The sequence below is a fragment of the Phodopus roborovskii genome, unplaced genomic scaffold (assembly GCF_943737965.1).
Source record: "Phodopus roborovskii unplaced genomic scaffold, PHOROB, whole genome shotgun sequence".
In the NCBI taxonomy this organism is placed as follows: Eukaryota; Metazoa; Chordata; class Mammalia; order Rodentia; family Cricetidae; genus Phodopus; species Phodopus roborovskii.
In genome coordinates this window covers 866,111-892,902 of record NW_026125059.1, presented here as the reverse complement: position 1 = coordinate 892,902, position 26,792 = coordinate 866,111, and the positions used below count along the sequence as shown (strand labels likewise).

At 51.2% G+C, this 26,792-nt stretch overlaps 1 protein-coding gene across 1 annotated transcript in view; it reads right to left on the bottom strand.

The window, feature by feature from the left end:
- Window positions 1-24,076, bottom strand: part of Kcnq2 (potassium voltage-gated channel subfamily Q member 2) — a 53,694-nt gene extending 29,618 nt beyond the window's left edge. Inside the window, exons 1-5 of the mRNA XM_051184613.1 lie at window positions 23,578-24,076; window positions 3,389-3,479; window positions 2,366-2,492; window positions 1,947-2,122; window positions 975-1,100 (exon numbers count right to left, since the gene is read on the bottom strand). Of these exons, the coding sequence (XP_051040570.1) occupies window positions 975-1,100; window positions 1,947-2,122; window positions 2,366-2,492; window positions 3,389-3,479; window positions 23,578-23,873 (816 nt within the window). The 5' untranslated portion in view covers window positions 23,874-24,076. The remainder of the gene's footprint in view (window positions 1-974; window positions 1,101-1,946; window positions 2,123-2,365; window positions 2,493-3,388; window positions 3,480-23,577) is intronic.
- Between the last annotated feature and the right edge of the window lie 2,716 nt (window positions 24,077-26,792).

Genomic DNA, 26,792 nt, shown 5'->3' with positions numbered 1-26,792 from the left:
TCAGGCCCAAGGGCCAGGTAAGATTCTAGCATTTGGGCAGCAGCATGTGGTGGAGGACTCAGGGCCACTGTTAGCAGGCTGGAGAGATGGCTCAGAGGTTAAGAGCACCAGAGGTCCTGAGTTCAATTCCCAGCGGCCACATGGTGACTCACAACCATCTGTAATGAAATCTAGTGACCCTTCTGGTGAGCAGGCAAAAATGGAGGCAGAATACTGTGTACACAATAAATAAATAAAGCTATCCTTAAAGGAAAGAAAGGAAAGGAAAGCCCCAGAGAGTCAGGGTCTGTGGTTTCTTCTTTTGCTGTGTGTGTGTGTGTGTGTGTGTGTGTGTGTGTGTGTGATATCGTGTGAAATTTTTACATGGGTTCTGGGGCAATTCCCATGCTTTCATGGCAAGCACTTTGCCCACTGAGCTGTCTTCCTTTTGTACTCTCCCTTATCCCTCACAATGAAAGGCAGGACTGACTGGAGGTTGGCGTCCAGAAGTAAGTGGCCTGCAATAGTGGCACTTGGCCTTGGCAATGGAAGGCATGACAACAAAGCTGCCTCCACCCTCCCACTGCTCCAAAGTTGTAAGGGTCATTTATACCCTTGAGTTGGGGAGCCCCGGGATGGCTCTCTCCCGGTCACGACTCTCAGAACCCCAGAATTCTCCCACCCCAATCTGTCTCCTCCACAATCCAGTGCCAAGTGGGGATTGCAGGAAGGTGATGACAGGAAGAAAGGAACCCAGTCTGTCCCCTGTCACAGCTACCAACTGTGGTTATTGTTAACCACATCCACCTCAGCTGCCATCTGCATATGCTACCATGTCTATAGCCAGCCACCAGGTGGCTGCCAAGAGACATGACCACCCAGGTTAGCCTAAAAGCTGTTAGGTCTCTCCTCAGGTCCCAAGGGGCAGGGTGTATCATCAGGACAGCTGTACCAAGACGATGTGGGGGAGGAAGTGATCAGTGACCAGGACTTACCAGGCCCCACCAGAGCGCATCTGCATAGGTGTCAAAGTGGTCATTCTCGCCCTTCTCTGCCAAGTACACCAAAAATGAGGCCAGGATGAGGCAGAGGAAGCCGATGTACCAGGCAGTCACCAGCTCCTGCAAAGGCAGGGGACCACATCATTGTCCCTCTCAGGCCAACCTGGACAGTGTCGAGCACGGGGGCCCTGACCTGAACTGTGCACCACAAGGCCTTTGTAGGATGGGATTCCCCTCACGACGCCAAAAAGGTATGACTAGAGTAGACACTGGTCAGGGTTGGCAGCAGGGCTTGTCCTGAATAGTCAAGGGTGACTGCTGGCTATTTTAGATCTGGGAGCAGAGCATCCAACAGCCCGGTAAACATCCTGTCTGTGGCTGGGGAAACACATACCCCAAGCCAGGAGTTGTAGTCCCAGCATTATTTACATACTGTGGAGAAATCTCCAAGAGGAGGTGCAGGACTCAATAGACACTCAGTTCCGTACATTGAGGATGCAATTCAGGAAGGGAGAAAGGCCAGACCTCAGGGAACTCAACGTCTCCAGGGCCCAGTGCTGACATGGTCAACCAAAAAAGGGGGCCTGAGCAGGTTAGTCAGCATTTGACTCAATGAGCTCATCGTGTGCACAGATGCCCCATTGTACCACCTGGCAGAAACGAGGTCTTGGCCACTGAGGACTCCTTCAGCACCAACCATGTACCCACAGCCACTCCTTGAGTACCCTGGTCAGCAGCCACCACAAGCCACAGCTTAAACAACCCCTCAGCCAGTGATTCAGGCAGAGTATCGATCCAGGCCCTCAGAACCAGGAAGGGAAATGCTCAGCTACAGGGGCTGCCAGCTACAGGGAGGATTACTCAGACTGGGAACAGAAACAGCTTCCCTGGCTACATCCAGCTGAGAGAACCCTGGGACTTGGAAGCCAGGGTGACCAGCAAGCCCCAGGCTGGGCCAGGGCTCACCTTACTGTGAGCATACACCACCGATCCCAGGAGCTTCCAGGTGCCGCCCCTCCGGTCCATACGGATCATCCGTAAGATTTGTAGAAACCGCAGACTCCGAAGTGCAGATGTGGCAAAGACGTTTCCCTGGGAGCCGGCAGCCAGCACAGCAATGGAGGCGATGAGCACCATGATGTCTGTGGGAGACAGGCACAGCTCACAGGGCCTCCTCCCCTGGGCCCCCAAAGGAGGCATGCGAGGTCACGTAGGGCCCTGGGAAGGGCGGTTTCCAGTGCCCACCCTGCCTACCTGTGGTGTCCAGGGAAGACTGCCCAGCACTTTGTCCCTCCCATCATCTAGGCCCTGTCAGCCACGGGCACCAACTCCAAATCACTCAGAAGCAACCCTTGCCCCAGACCCAACTGCTGACCAGGCCTCACCAATCACACAGAACGGCTTCCTGGCAAACTTGAGCCTTCCCCTCCAGCCTCGATACCGGCAGCAGCAGCCCGCAGCCCAGATCCTCACAAAGTACTCAACGCCAAACACCACAATGGTCACGATTTCCTGGGAGGTGGAAGGAACACAGATAATGAAGACACTGAGAGATGCCTGTATACTACATATGCAGTCTCAGGACAAGGCTGGATGAAGCCCCATGGCTCAGAAGCTAGAAATGAGAGCTGCAGACTTAGCCCACAGGGCCCCCAGCTCATGTCAGCCGGGACTGAATCCCTTCTAGACACAGATGATCTCCCAGGGACTCGCTGCTATCAGCAAGTCCCGGCCTTTCTTGCCTCCCTTCTGAGCTAGATCTGTCCTGTTTGAGCTAGAGTGGGAGGCTCTGGTGTTTGTGTGCTGGGCGGGCACGCTGACAAACAAAAAGTTCCCAGCCATAGTAAAGGGAGAGAGCAGGTTCCTCTAGAATTCAGGCAGGCCCGGGGTAGTGGGGCAAAGTGGGTGGAAGAACACTCTTCTAGTGGGATCACTCTCCTTGAAGGGCCACCTCCGTTACCAATAGCAACAGAGAAATCACAGTACTGTTTCCATGACGCCCACCCCTGCCCCATCACAGGGCTTATGTGAGTGAGCATCACGGCCTCCCACCCCTTCACCCACACCTTTTGGGAGCACCACACCCTTCCAGTGGGGGCACCTGTGTACTTAGAATCCAGAGAGCTGGGAAAGGAGAAGTGGTGAGAGCTGCTTCTACTAGGGACTGGGAAGCTGGGAAGGGGCTTGATGTCTACACCACAATTCCAGGAGCAACGGTGGCTGTGGATGCAAGGATGCTTTCTACTCCAGGGGAGACCCTGGATACAGAACAGTCAGGGTTAGGGACAGAACCAGAGGGGTCCAGGGGTTAGGAGGCAGACTATTGCAGAAGTCTCACCACCGGATTAACCAGGGCTCCTTCCCAGCCTCCAGGCCTCTCCCACTCCCTGCCTAAGGGTGGGGCTTACCAAGATGTAGAGGGCCCCCTCTGAGCTCTTCTCGTACTCCTTGATGGTGGAGAACACGGAAAGCACAAGGCAGGAGAAGACCAGGAGAAACCTGCGGAGGTGAGAGACATGTAGCCAGTGGGCCAGCATCATCGCATCACGGGCCAGCAGCCTGTTACTACTAGCCGGCACACCTGCCGCTAAAGTCATTGGAGGGCCCTCAGAGAACAGCAGGAAGAACCGCGCATGTCCCGTTTCCTGCTACCCAAGGCTCCATAATCAAACCGATTGCTGACCAGGCCCCTTCAGACCCTTGTCTACACGGTTTTGGCCCTGACAGCCTCAACTAGTGCAAAAACAATGAAAAGAACCAACTCCACACACCACCTGGCCCACAGAGGGCAGACATGCATACCTTTTCATGGAATGCAACACTTCCTCCCTAGGTTCAGAGACAGAGAACTTGTCTTCCGACTAGATCTGGTGCTGAGCAAGAATATCTCAGATCATCTTTCTGGCCTTGCCCCAGCTGCCATGGTTTCTCCTTCCTTAAGTTGCAATGACTCCTGCTCATCAGCCTATACTTTCTGCTATAATTATCCCTCTCTCCTTTATTGCCTGACCCTTCCTGACCTACCAAAATTCTCCTGCAAAATTGTCTGCGTCTTTCACATCTATGTGCATCCTCCCTATCCCAGAAGACAAGTACCACAGTCTACCACAGGAACCCAGTTTGTGGCCTTTGACAAGGGCACACCAAGCGACCTAAACACACGAGACACCGCATAGCAAGAACACTGCCTGCCCAGGACCACCACACCCGCATCTCATCCTGGGAGACTGGAAGAGCTGCAGTTAAAACCCAGAGGCACACTTTAGGGCACATCAGGGGTGAAGATGCTTGCTGATAAGTTTCATCCCCTAGACCTACATGGTAGAAGGAGAAAACCAGCTCCCACAATTTGTCTTCTTATCTCTACATGTACACTGTGTGTGGCAGGGAGAGGGAGAGAGAGGGGGGAATCTATAATAAAATTTTTCGACAGAAATTGCAAACTCCAACACAAATAGGACGTGTGCATAGCAGGAGCCCACTTTTTAGGCAACTCAAGCAATACTAACATTTTTCTGCAGATGACAAACTGCCACACAAAACAGGCACATCCAACATGTAGTCATCGGGTCCTGTGCACCCAGTGCTTGGCCACAAGGCACCAAGAAGAACTTCACGTCCATCTGAACCACAGATCTCTTGCTCGGAGAGTTCCTTTTGCCTGTTTCCACCTCCCAGCAGCCCCCTGCTACCTTCAACAGCCAGGCATCCATCCGCATGCCCAGCACACAATGTTAATAATGATGATGACGATGATGACAGAGCTACCACGCTCCAGTTGGGCCTTAGAGTCCTTCTGTCATTATGGCCCCCACCTTTAATAGCAGATGAGTTCAAGGGGCCAGGTTCCTTCTGATGGGAGATGTCATTCTGTAAATATGTTTCTCTTATTGGCTAATGAACAGAGCACTGTTGGCCAATAGGAAAGCAAGATAGGTGGGACTAGGAGACAAGGAGGTTTCTGGAAGAGGTAGGAGGGATTCAACATGTAGGACCAAGAGATCAGAATGCCAGGCCCTCTCTCTGGTAAGATAAGACCATGTGGAAATACTTAGATTAATAGAAATGGATTAACATTTCAGACATAGCTAGCCAATAAGAAATGCTAGTAACTGGCCAACAGCATTATATCTAATACAGCGTCTCTGTGTGCTATTTGGGGCTGGCGCGGCTCTGGGACCAGGCTGGTGGGAAAACCTGCTCATAACATCCTTCCACATAAATCTCCCGCTCAGCCTAATGTGTGGGGTTGGCCACTGTCCCTACCTGTTAGTTCACTACTTCTGTCTTGTCATTCTTTGATAGATATCCTCTACTGCAGGCCCAGGGTACTGTCCATGAGGACATGCCCCCTTGGGTAGTCACCCCTGGCCCAGGTTGGGAACATAGCACAAAGGCTCTTGCACCCACAGATCTCCAGGAAAACCAGGGATATTAAGCACACAGAATTATCCTCTCCAAGGAACGGGCTTAAAACCTGTCCTTCCATCCAGAAACCTAGGAATTGGAGGTGATTAAGAGCCTGGTGATCTGTGTTGTCTGTTGGGCCAGGCCATATCAAGCTCCACAACCAGGACCAGAGGTGGCTAACAGCCTGAAGGACCTCTACAATATCTGTGTGACTGAGACCAGGCCAGATCCTTCCTTGGGCCCTTAAGCTAATACAGGTAGTCTATCTCTAGAGTCCATCTTCCTGGAAGAAATGATATGTACCCGGAGTTGAGCTTCAGAATAATTATGCTTCCTTGTGCACCGGGATTGTATCACACCAGGAAACTTTCCCCCCAGTTCTATTGTGTTTAAATGTGCTGAAAATACCACCCCCCCCTTGGCATCAGACTCTCCATATTGCAGAGTCTAGAAGGTTTGGTCCAGAGTGACAAAGTCAACCTGGTTTCATTCTCACCTCTTCACAGTCTGCTTCCCTACCTGCCATGGCCACCTGCAGGGTCCTCCCTGCAGACATACCCCTTGTCACATGCCTTCTTTGGGATCCATTTGACACTGAGTTACTGTTGTCAGTTTGGGGATCATATCCTTGCCATCTCTACCACCTAAATGTCCTTTCTAGTCCAGGGTTCAAGGATGTTCATGGGTAAAAGCCTGGCCAGCCGATGCCAGACCACTAGGACACAGGTGTCCCTTTCTACCTGGAAAATGTCTGACAGCTTAGGAAATTAGTCTGACAGTCCCAGAGAAACCCAGCAACAGGCAGATGAAGACGAGAAAAAGCACATGGCTGAGCACTCACATCCAGGTCTGCCAGGACCTCTAGAGCAGCAGATGACGGCGCCCGTGACTAAAGATGCTGCATTAGGTTTCTGCTCCTATAGATTAAAGACCTCTGACTTTTCTAGGCTGTGTCTGAGGGTCAGGGTAGGTCTTACTCCAAGCTCACCACTCACCATAATGACGCTGTGGTCAGTTTCTATAGCCCTGGCCCCTCCCCTTCAGACAAGCCACAATGAATGAGAAAACAGGGAGCTCAGGATCCTGCTTGGTTGGCAGAGTTCTTGTCTAACATACACAAGTCCCTGGGTTTAGTGCCCAGCAGAATATAAGCCAGGCATGGTGATGCATATCTATCATCCCAGCACTCAGGGGCTCCACATCTTGAGAGGAAAAAATACACAAGTCCCCGATATCTGGGTGAAAAGCCTGGGACCGCCAGCCTGATCGTTTCAGACCCTCAAGGTCCAGGTCCCACATTCCCAAAGCATAAATGGCCCATCAGGAAAGTGACAGAAATTCAGGCAGTTCACTGATGGAGCCTGGCACGTAACAGTGATCCATACATGTGCTATCCGTAGTTGCCCACCTGGCCACCTGAGCCCAGTGACCTGCTGTAGGTCTTTCTCTAGATGCTTACTATCTCATCCCTCATTCGCCGGGCTCCCAGCACCACAGAGGGCCCTGAGGTCAATCCCATCTCCACCCTCCATGATTTCAAGTACCTAAACACTGTAGAGGGCCACCTCTGCTATGGTTGCTGACTAAAGTGTCCATCACACCTGAAAACACAGCAACACCACTGTATGTGCTTGGCCAATGGGGTACACTGCCAGCCACACTGCTATATACAACTGACTTTCATGGGTAAGCCAGGTGCTTGGGAACACCAGCTGACTTGGTGGTCATGGGGAAATGTCCTGATGATGCTCTAGGGCTGCCATGGGAAAAGATTTACGGCCAAGTGCCACAAAACGTCTCCATCACCCATCACTGACCTCTCCAACTCCCACCCAGGACCTAGTTGCCCTACTCTCAAAATGCCAACTAGCAGGTACTGGGAAGACCCATGCAGGCCAGTGAATGTAGCATACCATGGTCTGTGCAGCAGTGGCATATCCAGCCCATATGGATGGTGAGTGTTGGGGTGGTACTCTCAGAAAGACAAAGGGTTGGATACACAGAATACAGAGCTCAAAAATCGAAAGGGAACTCCGAAAGACCAAGAGGAGACCACTTGTGTGAGAGACAGTATACCCTATCACTCCTATCACAGCCAGAAGTTAAGACACCAGCTTTCCCCCCCAAACAAGAGCTGAGGGTGCTGCAGGGCCTACACTACATGTTCCGGCTTGGATCAGGCCACAGCAACAGTCAGCCAGCAGCATTCAGGGAGTATCTGTAACCAGGAGTCTCAGTCTCAGCCTTAGCTAAAACTCCAACAACACTGGTCGTAAAGAGAGGCACCGTCCCTGATGATCTTCCTGGGTGTAGGCCCTAGGTTTGTGGCTCCTGAGAACACCCAACCCTGGAGCCCAAGCTTCCGAGCTCCCGAACTGGCGGCAGTGGCAGGCTGCTGGCACTATCAGAGCAACACAAAGCCACGGTCACATTTTAAAACTGCAATTAATTTCCTTTGTTCATTAGCCAATTTATTCAATTAACTAAGCCCTGAAAATAAATAAATAAAAGGAAGTACAGACATCTCATATGCCTTCCTAGCACTGATTTTGACTGCCTGGGGCATCTACTCCCAACTTGGTGAGCAGGGAAGGAGTAGAAAGAAGAATGAGGGTTCCTGTGCCCTGATAAGGACCCTGGAGGCTTGAGTGGTGATGAAAACACATGGGAAACACCCAAGGTGCCTGTGGCAGAAAGATGCCAGGAGCAGCTTAGCCCACAAGGCAAGGCAGGAGTCCAGAGGAGGCTTCCCCAAAGTGGGGTCCCTGGGGCCAGGTCCTGCTGAATAAGGAGGAGCTGGCTTGGATAGGAGGGAAGCAAGGAGGGTGTTTTGACAGAAGAAAGGTTTGCTGGAGAGGGTAGACACGTGCTGAACCTGGGCAAAATGGAATTCAGCTTCAGGGGCAGACCTAAAAAACAGAGTATCTACACTTAGTCCAGAAAATCCAGCTCCCCGTGTTAAAACACTGCAGCATCTTCTTATTACCTATCTCACTTAACCCTTCCTGTACCAGGATTCCCTCCCTGCCTCCTTCATACCGTCTGTATTCTGGCCTCCCTCCTGGAAATCTCCCTGTGGCCCCTTAGTGATTTCCTGACTTCGTGCACAAGACCAATCCAGAATGAGAGGGTGAGGGGTTCATGAAGTCCCACCTCTAGCTGAAGAGCTATTGGCAAAATATAGATGCTGGATGAGAAAGATTCCATTTTCTTCAAGGATCCTACCCCCAAGAGGCTACCTATTCCCCAGTCCATGGCTTGACACTCATTTGCTTACTAGCAACACTAAGTGGACTCAGTGAGTTTTTAAAAAAAGACCACATTAAGTTGGGAGAGAAAAATGGTGGGTGAGTAAGGGAGTAATTAGAGAGGAGAGATGAGGGTAGATTTAAAAACATATGCATGTATGAAACTCTCAAACAATAAAATGTGAAAAATAAATGTATGCAGGGTTTTCCCCACTAAAAACAAACAAAAAGAAAAGAACATTGAAGCTGAGCCAATGACATAGCTCATCCGGAAAAGGAGTCTGCTACCAAACCCGATGACCTGAGTTCAATCAGACACACATGATGGAAGGAGAAATCAATTTGGCACATACGTGCATGCCTGCATGCAAAACACACACACACACCAAATAATAAGTAGATAAATTTAAATAAAAACAGCTGAGGCCAAGATGCCAGTTGGCCAAGCCCTCTCAGAACATTCTAGAGGCCCTACAGGCAGGGGCATTTATGAATGTGACCGTGATGACCTGGATATACAAAGCCAATGACTAATCTTGGTGGAACATAAAACCTAGTTCCTCCGAACACTGCCATGCAGCCAGCGGGTTGTATATCGTCCGTTGTACAGAGGAAAGCCACTCTGGAGCCGAGCTACCCCCAGCAACTTCCAGAAAGTGCCCACCATGGCTCCTCCGCTCCACAGTTTGTTTTTTAAGTTTCAGAACAGACAGAGCAGATGGCCCCCTCCAGGAAGGCTGGTGCAGGGGAGGCTGCAAGGGACACGCAGGAAGGGTGGCGCCCACGCTGCTCTTGGAAGCTCAGAGACAGGAAGGAGCTCAGGCTGTGTGATCAAGCTCCTCCCCAGGCAGGAAGCCTCCAAGAAGAATGGACCGAGCTTAGCCATGTCTCCAAGCCCAAGGCAACTAACTGCCTAGACACGTGTAACCTCATCCATCTGTAAACGCCTCAGTGACTGGCAACTGTCCTGACCAGTACATACCAGGCCCAACACACCCCACATTCACGTCCACTTTGGAGACAAAGAGGGCTCTAGAAGGCTGGCAGGGCTCTAATACTCCTTCCTTCTATCCTTAGGAGGGGTAATGGATGGCAACCCCTAGTCTCTAGCCTCCACGAGGTAGGCACTTCACAGGATCCCAGCCTCGGGCCTCAGTATGGGGGGAAAATGACAGTGAGAATTATGGAGGCCTCCCTCAGACATGCCCCCTACACAAACCTGCCTCCTCCAGGCTAAGCCATCATGTGTCAATAATCATTCAACCATGGGCAGAAACTGTGTCCTGGGAATGTCCATCCCCTCCCTTCTCTCCTGTCCTGCTACGCTGTGTTACGTTTCTTGACACTCATGGGAACTGCAATAGGGAGCCAAGCATAACTTTCCTTCCCCTTTGAGAGAAGACAGAAATGCAGGGAGTATTCAGCCAGCATGAGCCCCAGTGTTCAGAGGGGCCTGGAACCACCCACTGGGATTGGCCATCAAAGGGATTGCCCCATAACAAGACATTTGGACTTGGAATTCAGCATTATTCTCAACCAGATGGGACTGGGGGGCATAGGATAAACAGTTTGGGAGAGAGGGCTCCAAACCCTGAGCTACCCTCTGAGGCTTGGCCACATCTCACCACAGCACGCACACACCAAGGTTAGAAGAGGCTCGTCACAGTCTGTAGTCCAGCCATTGCTAAGCCTGGAGGCTCAGAAAGGACAAGAGGCCTGGGTCAGGAAGAGGGCTGGTTTTTCTGTAGCCCTGAATTACAACACAAGGGGTTTCAGGCTAATTATGATAATAGATTCAACTTCAGGAGGCTTCCCTGACAGCAGTTGCCAAGGAGACCGGCATCACGAGCAGCTGGTCCTCATCCCCACATTCCTAGAGCCAGAAAGGAGCAAGGCAGGGACCTCAGACAGTCCTTGGCAACCCACCCTAGCATGGGGAAAGTCACCTAGAAATGGAGCTTGCGTGCAACTGTTTTGTATCTAGAGACACATCCAGGCCCGAATCACAAGAAACCACTGGGAGAATTGGAGCCAAGCTGCCTTTATCCAACAGCAAAAGGAAATTTATGAGAGGGACTTCTCCACTCTGAGCAGAGGATGGTCACTTGAACCAGGACACAAAGAAGAGGAGACAGGCAGGGACCAAAGGTGGGGGACAAAGGGCCCTCAGTCAGGCCCAGAAACCTCACAGTGGTTAGCAATAGCTGGCGCCGGCATATGTTGAGATTTGGATGTGTAGGCATCCCATGCATGGATCTCCGCACATCAGGGAGGCTGCCACCCCAGGGAAACACTCTCCTCCTACTCTTCCCTCCTCCTTCTGCCCCCTCAGTCTTACAATAGGGAATCTTTCTCTTCTGGAAAAGCATCACAAAGGTGCTACCATCCCCTCCCTCCAATGCTGCCTCACACACTGACTACCCCACTGCCAGGCCCTGGGAACATACCCTATCCTGGCTCCTGACCCAAAGGCCAGGGTCCACTAGCTCATTGCACATTTATTAACTCGGAAGACAAAATCTAACATCTGGACAGTAAAGGAAGATAGGCTATCACAGATCCCCAGCCTTGCTCACAACTCTTAGACTATTAAGAGATCCATGAGCTGGAAGCCTCCACTTGCATACTTCATGCCAGGTCTGTGATGACCGTAAAGGCAGGCAACTGCTTTTGTCCCCACTTACAAATGGAAAAAGAAAAAAAGAGGCTCCAAGGTCACTTGCATGGTCCATGTGGGATCCAACTAGAGCAGGTAAAACTACCCTGAGTGGGAGCCTATAGAAGGGGACTGTCTGTCCACACAGGGTCTGCCCTATCGGGGTAATCCCCATTCCCATAATGCTAGGCCAGTCCATCCTTGGGGCTGGAGTACTGTAAGGCCTGAAGAGGGCAACCACAGTGAGGCCACACACATCCCCTCTGGTGCAGATCACACATGACTCCCCAAGGACCTCCTGCCGCCTCGTCCATTAGGCACAGCTATTGCTCTAACCTGGAATCTAATTTCTTCCCCTAATAAACTGCTCTGCTGCCAGGACCTACTACCTCCTCCAGTGTCAGAAGTAAAGCAGAGCTGGGATGTTGATGTTGATGGCTGCTTCTAGTAATAATAATAATAATAATAATAATAATAATAATAATAATAATAAATCACACATGTGTCTTCATCCCCTGGGCTTGGACAGGACAGAGGCCACACTCCATCCAAGGGTCTCTCTGCTGGAATGGGTTCTAGCCTATGCTGCCCTACCCTGGGGTAGTATTGGCCTGTCTGTCATGCTAAAGCCCATCTACCCAACCATCTACCAGAATGTAAGGTCCTATGGGGGTGAGAGTAAGTGGCCCAGGAGAGACAGACAAGGCCCAGTACACACCAGATGCTCAGAAAGTGCCTTAGACCCTCACAGACCATAGCTCAGGAAGACCCTGATTCTCAGAGGCTCAGCTGATGACTCGCTCATTTCAGGCATCCACAAACAGCCTTACCCAGCCCCAGTCTTGTCCCTCATCTCCCAACACCAAAGTCAAGAGGTGTTCTCAAGGAACCCCTCACCCCCCACTGACCAACAATGGCCATCTCAAGAATGGGGTAGTACCACAGAGGTCTGGTGCTTCCATTATCCCTGACCCACCCCCATACATTGCCCTCTGTTTACTCCATCAGAAGCCCAGGACTTACGAGGACTCCAGCCTCAATAGCTCCTATAGATACCCATGGGGCCTCCCCAGAAAGGCCAGATATCTGCTACAGGCACAGATACCCAAGCTGAGGACCACAGAGGGCTCAGCTTGGCAGGAACCTGCCAGCTCAGCAAGGGAGAGCTCTTCCCAGGTGCCAGCTCATGACCTGGCACCTCTTACATGAGATCCCTAGAGGCTGAAGCTCCCTGGGGTTAATTTACGCCCATTAGTCATCATGGGTGCTGACCAGAGCTCGGTATACTCAGGTAGGGATGTCCCAGGCCTACACACTGCATCCCTGCCTATCCAAGAAGGGAGCCCTACTGAAGGCTTACAGCCCCCAACTAGCATCCCTTACCACTTCCCAGGAGTTTATCTCTGCCCTTCCCTCCACTGTACCCCACGCCAGCCAATTGTGCATCCCTCTGAGACCACGGGAAATTTGTCCCATCTCCATCCCAGGAGCAGTCAGAGAGCTGTTGTGGAAATGGCTGACAATGTGCACAACCCCTACTCACAGCTCTATGCTGGCCCGGGCCCTAAGATCCTAGCCATACCTGATTCTCCCTACAGCGTTCCTTTATCTCCCTTCCAGCACTTTCTCAGCCTCGCCATGACATTCCCGTTCCTCAGGGCCACTGGACACCTCCTTTTGATACCTGGAGTTTCCTTCTACTCATAAAACCCAGAGACATCTTTCCTTCCTCAGGCAAGCGCCCTTTCACCGAGGACACAGCCTCACCTTTTCTGCCCTCCCCAGTGCCAAGCCCACACTTGCACAGGTCGTATGTCCTGATTAGTGGGACCCTGTCCTGACCGTACTGGGCCCAGCTCCAGAGCACTTGCACACAAGCACGGCCAAGAAGGCCAGGACAGAAGGAAGACAGTAAGGTGAGCCTGTGTAGGTCTGAGAACAGATGAGGTAGGGTCTTTACCAAACGTCTGGCCACCCCAAGTCTGGCACAGAGCAAAAACATCACAGACAAAGCTGTGTCCCGAGAGAAATTATGTATGCATCACAGAAATTAGGACCTACCTTATGGCAGCTGACAGAGGAACAGACAAATTGGACCCAGGAACCCACAGAAAGAAGTAAGGCTCCACCACTCTACAACTCGGGCACTCAGAAGAAACCACACACAGGGAAAAGCATTGGACACAGGGAATAGGATGATCCCACTTGTAGGAAATGCCAAGAACAAACCTATCACAGACAGGAAGATGTCAATGAGCCCCAGGACATGGAAAGGGGCACTGTGGGGGACTGTCCTTAATGCCACAGAGCACTGACGGCCACATAGTAATTACACAAACTACCGATGATTTATTCACCCACAAATCGTAAGGGTGACACCAGGAGGATTATATCTGATTTTAAAAGATAACAGGCAAGCACCTCCTTGGCAGGGTAAACTATTTCTCCAGAGTGCTTAACTCTATGCTCCAAGCAATGCTTACCCTGTGCTTTAGGGTCTCCTTGCACGAGGACAACATGCACACACACTGTTCCAAAGACTCTCCAGCCCAGGAGCATTGGGCTCCATGGGCCATTCTGGTAAAGATAGAGATAAAGATGAAGGGCGGTCTCTGAGGCCTCTGGGGCAAGGCTGAACCAGTCTCTCTGGGAAGGCTTGAATGTGCACAGCTCCAGCAATGGAGATTTGATACCTCAAATAGAACCTTGTCCTGACATTAGCCTCTCCTGGGCCACCCCTGAGCCTCCCTTGCTCCTCACCAGTCTTCTTAATGATCCAAATGAGCAGAGCAAAGGACATGACCACAGTCAGAAGCACAGCCTGCAGAAACGACCCACCTGGACGGGACATACCTGTGGACAAAGGCATGTGTAGACACAGCCTGCATAAATGACCCATCTGGACAGGACATACCTGTGGACAAAGGCATGTGTAGACACAGCTTGCAGAAAAGACAACCCACCTAGACAAGACATACCCATGAATAAAGGCATGTCCAGACATACAGGTATACAGGACACTGACTCAGACACCATCCTAACCTGTGTGTCCCCAAGTGAACCAGATGGGCTGAAAACAGTCCATAGGAGAGGACACACCAGTGTGGTGTGAACACAGGTAGAAACCAGACCCCAGGTCTCCTTCTGTTCTACAAACTCACAGAAAAACAGAGGCTGAAAATCTCTCTACACACCTTGTTTTCCAGTTTCCTACATTTGGCATATAATAAAAAAAAAAAAAAAAAAAGAAATAATATCCAGAACCAAGTGCTTCTGTGAGAGACGAAGCAAGCTGGTCATACCAGAGCCTCCAGAGCTGTCTGCCCACACATTTCCTTCTGCATGATAGAATTCAGCACTTGGCTAATTCAACAAGGTGTCACGGAGCGCCATTATGGAGAAGGCTTTCTCATGCTGACCCAGGAAGAAGGAAACCTCCCTGTGTCTTTGTCTATAGTCCCTAGCACCCTCTAGAAATCACAACCCCCCCCCAAGTGCCTGCCCCTTCCGAGGCTAACACCTGTGAGCTAAGCTTCATTTTGCGGGAAGGCAGGGACAGCAATCACACCACAGAGCTTCTCACCCACAAGGAAATACAACTGTGCACTTGAATCCAGGACCATGGTCAGCACTGCACCACAGAGTCATTTCCCCCTCTTCCCCCTGTCCTTTTCCTGTCCCTTCCCAATTCCAGGAATACAGAAATTCCTACCTCCTCCCCAAGTGTAGCAGGCCCTCCTCTGTGCTGGCCGCCTGAATGGAAGGGGTAGCAAAAATGGTTCCAGACCCTTGCCTTGCTGCACATGCTGTCTCCCACCAGAGGCTTTCTACAAAGGTAATGAACAGTAAGCACCAAATCTGTATATCTAGCCTGAGGAGAAATACTGTTTTGGATGAGAACATTTTCACAGTAGTCAAAAGCTTCTTGTGATATCTCCTGTAGCCCGGATGTGTGTGTGTGTTAAGAATTCGGGAGCCTCACAGCAGCAATGTTAGCAGAGACAAAATCTGAGATCTGTCCTTCATTTCCATTAACAAAGAACCCTTCACAGGTGTTAGAATGGGGCTTGGGCACTCAGCACAGAAAAATGCCAGGGCTGGCAAGGTAAAGGTGGCAAGCACAAGGCCTTCATAGACTCCATGGTGGTCTACAGTGTGCCCTGGGAATTTGCACAGACAATATCTCCAGAAGAGAGAAGCTGGAAGACACAGCTGACAGGAAAGAAGGCTAGCCTGGAGAATCACTGCACCACAAACGATCTCATAAGCCCCCAGGCTTTTTTCCACTGTGTGCGTGGTTCATGTGAACTTTGCCCATTCTGGAAAGAAGGGCTAAGAAGGGTGAGTAGCAACCCCCCCCCCAAGCTGGTCCTAATAACTACCCACGTGCACACACACACACACATCGATGCTCAAGGAACATCAAGGAAGAGAAAACAGAAGATTGTAAGATTGTAAGAGCTGGAAGAATGGGAGGAGTACCATGAGATGTCTTCTGGACATGACATGGCTGTTGCACACATGGACTCACAGCATCTGTGTTAATCTACACAAGACTGTAACAAGTTCAAGCCAGTTAATAATTCCAACACAGGAAGGAGAGGAGAGTCACCCAAGGTCCCACCCATAGCTAAGGAGCTACTGGCAGCTGGTGGCTGCTGTCTGATGGAGAGTCAACTTTCATTGGAAGGTGGCAACTAGCAGGTTGTCTAACCCCACATCCATATGTTAAAGGCCTTACTGATTGTATTCAGTGGGTTATAAAAAGTAAAATAGCCAAGTGTGGTGGTGTACACCTCCAATCCTAGCACTGGGGAAGTACAAGCAGGAAGATCTCTGTGAGTTTGAGGCCAGCCGGGTCTGCATATCAAATTCCAGGCAAGCCAGGACTACATGGTAAGAACTTCTCTCAAAACTTCTTCTAAACAAGGTAAAATAGGACAGGACACAGAGAAGATAGAGGAGCAGGGAGAATGGGAGTGGATATGGCCAGGATACACTGCACATGTGAATGGAATTTAAAAAAATAACCAAGCAAAAAATAAAGAGAGCATTCAAATAGCCTCCCACCCAAACCCTGCTGCTCCAGAGGTCCTTAAGGTGCCTCCTCCAGGCATCACACAGCACCTCTGCATCTGGCTCAGAACCTACACTCACTGCACTAGCCATCAATACAGCCTCTACTGAACAAGGTTTGCAAATTTTTTCATTTCTATCTTGCTTCCCAAAACTGAGACTCATGAAGAAGCTGGCCCTTAACTCATACCCACCAACCAGTGTCTTTCCAAGTCAAAGCAGGTAAGTAACACCAGCCTTATAAAGTCTCTAGCACAGGACAAAGCTGGTGGCACTTGGATGGAAGGGGCCAGAGACCAGGCAGAACCTGGAGTCAGAACAGCCCCTCTACTTAGGGGAAGGAAGGACTCCAGGGATGCCACCTTGGAAGCAGCTGACACCCATGAGATCATCAAGGAATCTGTGCAGACAGTTTCCAAGCAACTCCCATAGAACATTCTAGAATAACTGCTCTGGTTGGCATCCATAAAATTATCCCTAATATCAAAAAGAAATAGAAGACCTAATTCTGTTCCCGCTGGATAGCCAGCAGAGCCCAAAGACAATCAGGGGTGTGTCTGGAACAATTCCTGCCTCCTTTTTCCATTCAGAGAAGCCACTGTCCCAGAGCCCTCACTTCCTCTGCAAAGGCTCTGATGAACCCAGCAGTCAACAGAAGAGGGACAGGGATGGCCAGAGGAAATGCCAAGAGCTTCCTCTTAGGTGAGTCTCTTACCCAGACCACCTGCTCAGCCTGAGTGCATGGCAGCAGCTACTATATAGTTCAAGAGCCCACATCCTTCTGAGCATGTCCCTCTGGAATCACTTTTCCTCACCCACTAATCCCCCTCGCCTTGGGTAGTGCTAGAGACAGGTGGATCTCTGTGAGTTCAAGGCCAGCCTGGTCTACAAACCGAGTTCCAGGACAGCTAGGGCTGTTACACAGAGAAACCCTGTCTGTCTTGAAAAATAAAGAAAAGAAAAGAAAAAAAACCAACAAGATGGATAGCTCTAAAGTTAACCTTTTGCCTCTACACAAATGTTCATTCACACATAGATCTGCACATACGCCATAAGAGAGAATGCAGAATGCCAGGACTCTTGCTGTCCCCAGCCCTGCACGAGGCAGGAGTCCTGAACAGAATGGTGCATCTCCACACTAGATGACTGTTCTCAAGGCCTAACCCTTGAGCATGGACACGGAGTATACAGTACCTGCACACAGCTCACAGGACACACCTGGGATTCTGAGAACTACAAACAAATCAGCAAGAAAGCAGAAATCAGAGTTCACTTGGAACAGAGACCCCAGTGGAGGCCTAGCTGTACAGGGCTGAGCAGGCACAAGGCAACCATGAGTCACTGCCAACCTGATCTTTGGGGGCCAGTCACAGGCCACCTCAACATCCCTCCTTTGCTCTCAGATCAGCTAAACAGCTTCTGCTGTTGTTACGCAGTTGGACAGCTGCTGCTGGCTGGGTTCCCTCCTCCAAACCATGGCTTGGTGTCTGGTACGTCACTGAGAGTGAGGCGCTGTTTGAAGAAGCTCCTGGAGCTGTCAGCAAATTCTTGTCTGGAAGCAAAGTCCAGTTCTAGCCATGGAAAGGCCCATGCTTGGCAGGCATCCACACACCACACACAGAGGACAGTGCTCACTGTGAAGGGGGACCCAGCCAAGCCAATCATCCACATCTTGGTATAAACAAGATTTCTACAAGGCTTAGACAGAAGTTCCTCTGCAGACTGAGGGGCTTACTGGTAGAACCTGAACACTGTTTTTCAAGCCAAAATCATTCCACCCCTCAAAGCCCAACCTTGAGGGTCCCATAACATATGTCACTCAGCTCCACACAGGAACACACTCAAACACACTAACACACTGTCCTATGAAAATGGTTGGTATTCCTGGAGCTGGCCCACTGGACAAGCATCTGGCAAGCTTCTGACACTCAGAACTCATGTCCAAGCCTTCTAAACCTGTGTCTCCTGCTAAACAGTGGCCCAAATAAGCTTGTCAAGATCAAGGTACAGACTGTGTCCCAAGGCTTTGCCTAAGGATTGGCTGATGAGTATAGGGCTGAGAGTCACTGCCTACAACTATGCCAGCAATGGTTCCCAGCTCTCCAGGCCCACTGGACAAGGTTTCATTCTGCCAAACCTCAGGCAACACAAGCCAGTGAACACTGGTACCTACAAATCTTTGTGTCTTGTGACCCAAATCCATACCCACCGAGGAACATCACTCATGTATTGTGGACAAGGAAACTGAAGTCCAGTATCTGGACCTAGTCAGTGGGAATAGGGCCATCAGAACCCTCAGTCCCAACCCTGTCATCTTTCACCCCTGAGAGGGAACAAGAGTCCCCTGTCAGGCAGGTGGTTGTGGCACACGCCTTTAATCCCAGCAGAGGCAGAGGCAGACAGGTGTCTGTGAGTTCAAGGCCAGCCCAGTCTAAAAAACTACACGAAGAAACTCTGTCTCAACAACATCATCAACAACAAAAGAGTCCCCTGCCAACCCCACCTCCTGCAGCTGCAGCACAAAGGTACATATGTGGTGGGTGGAGGACACGTGATAGCTGCATGGCAAGGTGGTCTGCTTCACTCAGAACTATTTGTAATAATAAGAAATGGGGCACACGCCAAAGACCCTGAAAAGAAACATTCTCCCTTATCAACTTTGTCTTACCAGGGGACAGCAACTGCCAGCTCAGAGCCTACTCTCCTCCCAAAATGGGGCCACTTCAGCCTTTAAAAGCTACGACAGGATCAGGGCCAGGGCCAACCCTTCCATCCAACTTCACGGATGCAGATGGCATAGTACACGTGCCACATCCCTTCTCCATCCTTTCAATGTCAGCTCAGTCCTCGTATGCTCAAACCCAGCGGTTAGTACATGCCACAAAGTTCTCCAAAGAGCTTGGTCCTAGGCATTTGCCCATTTCTCTAGATTCAACCCTACAGTAAGTAGTGAATTCACTGTTCTCACTGCGACAGACTGAGGAACATGCCGGCCCTGTTTTCTCAACCACAGGGGGTCAGAACACCTCACCTGGGGTGCAGTGGAACAGCCAAGATCATAAGGATATACAAAGGCTTGCATATTTTGCTCACTGGAAGACACTAAATGCCCCCCATTCACCACTGTGTTCCATCTGCACTAAGACACTGTCCTTGGCTCCTTGAAAGCACTCCAGACTCAAGTACTTTCAGACTCAGAGATAGGCCTCCTACCTACAAGGCCAGCACCTGGGAGCATTCCCAGCACCTAGCAGTCTCCATGTCCAATTTCTTCAGGCTGGTGACACGCTGTGAGTCCTTCCGAGTCTCTATAGATGGCTTTACATGCCTGACTCATGCTGGTATCTGTAAAAATGAGGTTTCTCTGCTCTCATCTGCAACACTACCCAGAGAGCTCCCTGCCTACTTGCTAATTCATTGTTTCTTTACAGATGCAAGGGTGTTTAAAGGTTTACTCTATGCATAACCAGGGCAGAGGGACTGCGATTGTTCTAACTCTTCAGTACTGTTTAAGTCATCGCTGAGGGTTAGAAACGGTGAGCAGGCCTAGGAAGAAACGCAGGTTTCCCTGGAAACCACAACTCTCTGAGGTTTTCCCATCTTCTGGGAAATTTCCATAAGATTTTCTGAGTCTCCATCAATGAGGCTGCAGGAAGACCTGCTCTTTGGGAGAAGCTGAGCACATGCCACCATTCAGTGATCAGGGTTCTTCTCCAAAGGCCACATACAGTCAGAGACCTGACCTTGGGACTCCAAGTGAACACCTCTCCTATCTGCCTCAGGTGAGGACCAGACCTGTACCTACTCCTCAAATGACCTGCCAGCTCCACCTTCCAGGGATCTTACCAGCTTTGGAGCTTAAAGCGCACTTAAGGGAGATGAGAAAGAGCTACAAAGCAGCCTAGAGACCATTCTACTGGGCAAAGAGGGCTATCTGGGCCCAAAGCACCCAAAGACACTTGAACAAGGCACTGATCCTGGATATTGTTCCTTCTATGAAATGGGTGGTGACACGTGATTGGACAGCCTCTGGTGATGGCTCTGGAACTCCTAGGGTCCCTACAGGGATACCTTAGACACTTTGGACAGAGGGGCCTTGGTGATCAGCCCAAAGAGATGAGCCATAGGCAAGCCCACAGTCCACAGTACAAATCCTCATGGTTGGGTTTTCCACTTAGTTGTTTCAAATGCCATCTTTTTCTAGTTGTCCACTGGCCTGGACATTGGAAAGACCAGGTTGTCTACATTCTCAGCTCTCAGCTCTAAGGCAGGCCACCTCTCAGCTTACACAGGAAAACTTTTTTGTCCTCCGTTTTTGCCCATCAAGCTCCTCTGGCCATCAGGCAATAAGGCTAGCATGTGGTAGGGACATTATGACCCAACAACTTTTCCCAATGTCCCTGAGTTACTTGCAGCTACCACTCAGCTCTCTTAAGCACAACAAATGGACATGATTTCTCTAAGGCCCCCATAATGCTCCCACCTCTGCTTAGATTTGTCTTTGCTATGGCTTACCCTTGAGGCAAGCCAGGTAAGCCACAGTGTCTCTGGCCAGGTGACCCCCTCACTGGCCTGGCTGAGTGCAGAGCTGTGTCTGAAAACATCTCACACAAGTCATACATAGTGGCATCACTTTGTAAAAGACACACTGCAGAGCCCTGTGGACAGTGGGTCTAATTGATCTTGTTCACCAGGGTCCAAACCAAGGGTAGCCACTTTCCTCCTGACTCTGGACAGTGGCTAATCTTCAGGGATCCAGCAAGACTTGCCAAGAGACTGATACAACTGGACCTCTCACAAATCAGGCTTTGATGGCCAAACGCCCAGGAAAACCCAGCACTGCTTAGATGAGGGCTCATCTATGAGCCTTGGCTCTGTTCCACACTAGATACCAGGAGGGGCTGCATCTTCTTTGCTAACTAGTGAACAAACCAAATACTGTGTAACACAGTGTGGCCTACTCCGTGGCTGTCAACTGTCGACATGAGCTGACCACAAGCTCAGGAATCTCAAGCCATTGGGTTACCTAAACCAGATAGGGGTCAGTGTGGAGGATTCTGTGTCTGGAAACTGAGGGCGATGGGTCATGAGCAACAACAAAGGCAGTCAGAGATGTGTCACCATTCATAATGGGATCAAAAGGCAGCCTAGAAAATATCAGTTGGTCCAGGGAGCCAGGAGTGGATTTTACCACCTTACTGATGAAAAGATAAGGCTATCAGGGGTTCTGAAATTTGGCAAGTGAGTCTGGCCCCAAGTTAGCAACCAGAAACTCTCTGCTCTTTAACACCCTCTCTCCTGCCCCCAACCCCAAGACACCTCCCTGCAAGACCCAATCACAGAGGACCTGCAGCAGACTTTATGCTACAGGTCTAAGCCCTAATTAAAGCCTGGCACATTTCAGGTTTGTTCTATGATGGACTGGGGTGGACTTGGGGATATGTAGGTGGGAGAAGGACACACAGTCCATAAAGCAAGGGCCTCCCACACTGGACTCTGAGCTCTGGGTGATGCTGGTTTTAGGAAACAGGATGCAGGCAGCAGAAACAGAGATGCTGACAAGCCAGACCCAGGAACAGGACAGGGCCCCATAGAAGCTACAAATTCAAAAGAGAATCCCAGATAATGCTGCCATCCTGGATATCCACACCCAGTCCTTCGGACGCAGGATTCATCCTGTCTATGTCTCGGGAGTCACCTCAGGCCAGGACCTGGATATCTACAGCCAGCCACAGTAGAAACCCTTAGGCCCCAAGACAAGCAAGGAGAAGGTGGCTACAGCAGAAGGACCATTAGAGACACATGGACTCTTCCTTGGAGTAAAGAGAAATATAGCACCCTGGGTAGAGGAAAATCAAATTCACCTCTCTGGAGGGGGGTGGGGGCTAAAGCCATAGTCTGCTCCCCTTGGCCAGTCTATCTGGAGAAAACTCTACCTTAGGTAATCTTAGAACTGTCCACACACACACACACACACACACACACACACACACACACACCACATCACACCACACCAGGCTGTGGCTACCCCCCAGGACATCATTCTGCAGGCAGCCCCCAGAATTTCCCTCTGTGGACCTTCCCTCGTCCCCAAACCTATCCAAATCACATACAAAACACTCCCAGACACATTGGCCCACTCACAGGACACATACCCTGCCAAGGCCAGGACAAGTGGGCACCTTGATAGAGACTTTTCCTGAGCATGGGTCTCACTCCCATCCCCAAATGCTTTCCATACAAAATGGCCGAGTCTCAGTGCTCCTCCTCTGTCCCTGGCTCCACTAGAATGGGAGAGCCAGCATCCTTGCACTGGGAGGTTATGCATACTAACACACACACACACACACACACACACACACACACACACACACACACACGAACACTCATATGCTCGTGAATGCAGGGTTGCCTCTGCCAGCTCTGCCCCAGAAGTACCAGACTTGGGGACAAGGACTAGCACCTTCCTGGCAGTGCCTAAGGGACAACAGCTGCCCCTACTGCTGAACTCCACTTAGGGATTTAGAGCCCAGAATGTGTAGAGGGGCTATCAGGTGCAAATGGGCTGCTTGGAATCTGGAGGACAAGGAGAGTGGGCCTCTGGGGATGGGTGCAAGCAGATGCCCTCAGCCCGGGGCTGAGGTGATGCGATGTTAGGTCCTCTCCCCATTTCTGCAACCCGGAAGCTCAGATGGGTAGCAAGAGGTTAGGAGGATGGATGAGAAGGGGCCAGCCCTCTTCACCACCCCTATTTGGTTGTGGGGAGATCCATGGGTGCAGAGGGGCGGCTGAGTTCAAACCTAGAGCCTAGCCGCCCTCCCTCCTTGCCGGCCCTTTGTTTCGCGCTGCGGGCCATGGGGAGGGGCCTCTCGGGCTGAGGGGGGCTGGGGCACCAGCACATCCCGTCCTGCGGGGGAAGGGCTGGCACAACCCAGCCAGGCGGCTGCAAACGCCCCCTCCCCCCCAAAAAAAATACTAAAACAGTGACTCTGATATGACCGCCAAAGTCACTCTCCAATCTCTGTCCTTTGCTTTAACCAGGGACTGCAGTGCCGTGACCCAAACCCCACGCCCACGACGCGACCCAGGCGCGAGCGCGGACACGCACACCAGGGCCCCTCAGTCCACCGCAGTTGCGGCCACAGTCAACCCACGGCCGGGCTAGGGTCTCGCCGACCCACCGCGCACCTCATTGCGGGCCACTTACACGTAGGCGTGGTAAATGAACGCCCAGCCGCGGGGCCGCTCCAGGACGTTGTAGAGGAAATTCTGCAGCTTTCGGTAGAAGGCGTTGCGCTTCGGGGGCTTCCCAGCTCCCGCACCGCCCGCGCGCGGCTTGCTCAAAACGCTGCCGCGCTTGGGGGCCTCGGAGCCGGCGATGAGCAGCGCGCCATCTCGAGTGGAGTCGGGCGCGCCTGGGTCCAGCCCCACGAAGCCCACCTTGAGCTTCTTCTCCCCGCTAGTGCCGGGGTACACGCCACCGTTGCGCGACTTCTGCACCATGGTGCCTGCAGCGCCCAGTCGGGCGCGGGCTCAGCGGGGGCGGCGCGCGGGGGGTGGCGCGGGCCCCAGCCCAGGCCTCCGGTCCGGCAACCGCATGGCCGAGGCGGCTGCAGCTCCGCGTTCCTACCTGGCTCGGCCGCGCGCGGGGACGCAGCAGCCACCAGGCTCCGCGCGCGCCTCGGTGCCTGGCCCGCTTCCGTGAGGGCTCCGCCCGCCGCCCCGCCCCGCCTGCCTTAACCCCTACAACGCCATTGTAGGGGCAAACAAGAAGAGCAGGTCCAGGTGTACTGCCTCACCAGGCAACCCTTCCAACTCTCCTAGCCTGGTGATCCTTGACAGGGAGTCCAACCACTGAGAAGGACAAAGCTACGCAAGTAAGCCCTTTGACTTAGCTCCAGCTTTCTGAGGAACCCCAAAGTGGTGCCAGGGTCGACCTGGGGTGAAGTGGATGCTTTTGGGAGAGAAGGATATTAGCCACTGCCAAGTTCTGAGTTAAATAAAGATCAGCCCACTGGGATCTTAGCTCTTAGCACCAAGTGGACCAAGCATTGGTCTCCATCTCTTTGCTGGATATGCAAGGAAGTCTGTAGAGGCTGTCCAAGAATTAGCCATAGGAGTGCCAAGGGCCCACTCCTAGTGCCTATTCCAGGCTTACTGAGCCAACTGAACCTGGTTAAGGGAGGAGGCACCAGCCCAACCCACTCAGTCAGAGGAGGTCTTGAGTTTCCAGAGCAGAGAAGTGCTGCCCACTACACTGCACAGACTGGCTCTATCATGACCTCTGGATCATCTTCTCCATGCAAGTCTCTGTAAAAGAACTACATAAGTCATGCTGGAGAGATGGCTCAGTAGTTAAGAGCACTGACTTCTCTTCCAGAGGACCTGGGTTTGGTTCCCAGCACCCACATGGCAGTTAACAACTGTCTGTAACTCCAGTTCCAGGGAAGCCAACACCTTCTTCTGGCCTCCTTGGGTACTGCAAACATGTAGTGCACATCTTAAATAATACTGGCCCATCTTATCTCTCCTCCTGGGACAGCAGTTATTTCTGATTAGAAGTCAGAGTCCTGAGGGACGAAAAGCCGTGGTTCCCAAGCATGGAAATGTGTCCCGAGAGGAAGCGCTGGGCAGAGGCAAAGTTCAAGGCTGTCTGTACTTCCATAACCTCAGTAGACACAAACTTGCTCATTTTCCCTTTCAGGAAAAAAAAAAATGGGGACACATCCCTGAGGTTGTTAGGAGCCATCAGTTACCTCCACCAACCTGGTACTGCAGAGTAAGAACACACACACACACACACACACACACACACACACACACGGGAAGCTCATAGGGGAGTCAGTTTGGTGCACATACCACTGCATTCCCAAGATCTCTATTCTCTCCTCTACCAATGTTGTTTGTACCAACAGCTTTGTCACATTTCAGAAGATTCTAGAGAGTGATTCCTTCATCGTGGCTTATAACTCCCTGCTTCCTCTGCTTAGGATGTCTTCCCAGAAAGCTGGCTCATTAATCATTTATGGTTTTTTTTTTAAATATCATGCTTTGCATACCTGTAGGCCATGCACTGTCAGCATCTCAGTTAGCAGCATGCCACTGGTCTCCCCAAGACCCAAGAAAATGGGTCATGAACAACCAGTCAGACAAGCAACAGGAATTTCATTTGATTTAAAAGTAGATGGGAAAAGCTCACAGGCTCAGGCCATCTCTGCCAAGACTGCATCGACAGAATTCCAGAAGGTGGGGGCGGGGTGGAAAAATTCAGATGCACATGATACCCAGTTCCAGCCTGGGAAGAGCACTGGTCTGCGGCGGCAGGCCAGCTATGTCATCCTTCAGCCGGGCGCTGTCCCTTCAGCACCTCCTTCACAACATGCCTGTTCTCTCTCCTGCTGCTCAGGTCAGGAAGTCTAGGTGGGTGGCTCCTCGGCTCTGCTATCACTGAGCTACATGAATCAGGCACAGACACTGGACCATCAAGACACAGGATCACATTAGCTCCTGCTATATCAAAGGGCAGTTTGGAGTTCTTGCCCTTGAATTCCTCCTCCATACTACTTCCTATACAAAACAAATAGCTGGGGACATGGGTTGGCGGTGAAGGGCTTGCTTACCACGCATAAAGTCCTGGGTTCCATCCCCAGAACCTTTTTTTTTTAAAGTAATGTATTTATCTAGAAATAGTGGCTCACACTTGTAATTCCAGCACTCTGGAGCTAAGACAGGAGGGGTATCAAAAGCTAAAGGCCAGAAAGACCCTATCTCAAGAAACAAGCAGTAAGGGGGCTGGAGAGATGGATTGCTGGTTAGGAGAATTGGATACTCCTCCAGAGGATCTGGGTTCCATTCCCAACACCCATATGGCAGCTTACAACTATGTGTAGCTCCAGTTCCAGGCGACCTGGCACCCTCTTACAGACATACATGCAGGCAAAATACCAACACACATTTAAAAAAAAAAATCAAAAAAGAAACAAGGAATAAGATCCCAGAGGCTATGGCCACAGATTTTCTGCCTGGGTCTTCCTGAGCTTGTATCTTTTTACCCACTGTCCCAGAGCCTGGCATAGGTAAGGGTCTAAAAGCCATGGTTGTTATGGCTACTCATGATGGAGGCCCGCCAGCATATCCTCTGGAGAGTTGTACACAGCAATACAGCTCAGAGGAATCCCAGTGCTTTCTGGATGGAAACCCACAAATCTTTTCCCCTCCAGCTGAGGTTGGGACTCTGGTCTCACAGACACCAAGCACAGGGAATTTGAATGGAAAGTATGTTCAGCCTCCACGGTCTGTGCTGGCCGCCATACTGTCGGAAGCCTCGAGGGAAGCCACAGAGAACCTGTGCAGACAGTTGCCACCACCTGAACCCCTGCTAGGAAGCCCAGCTTCATACTTGCAGCACACCTGACTGTTACA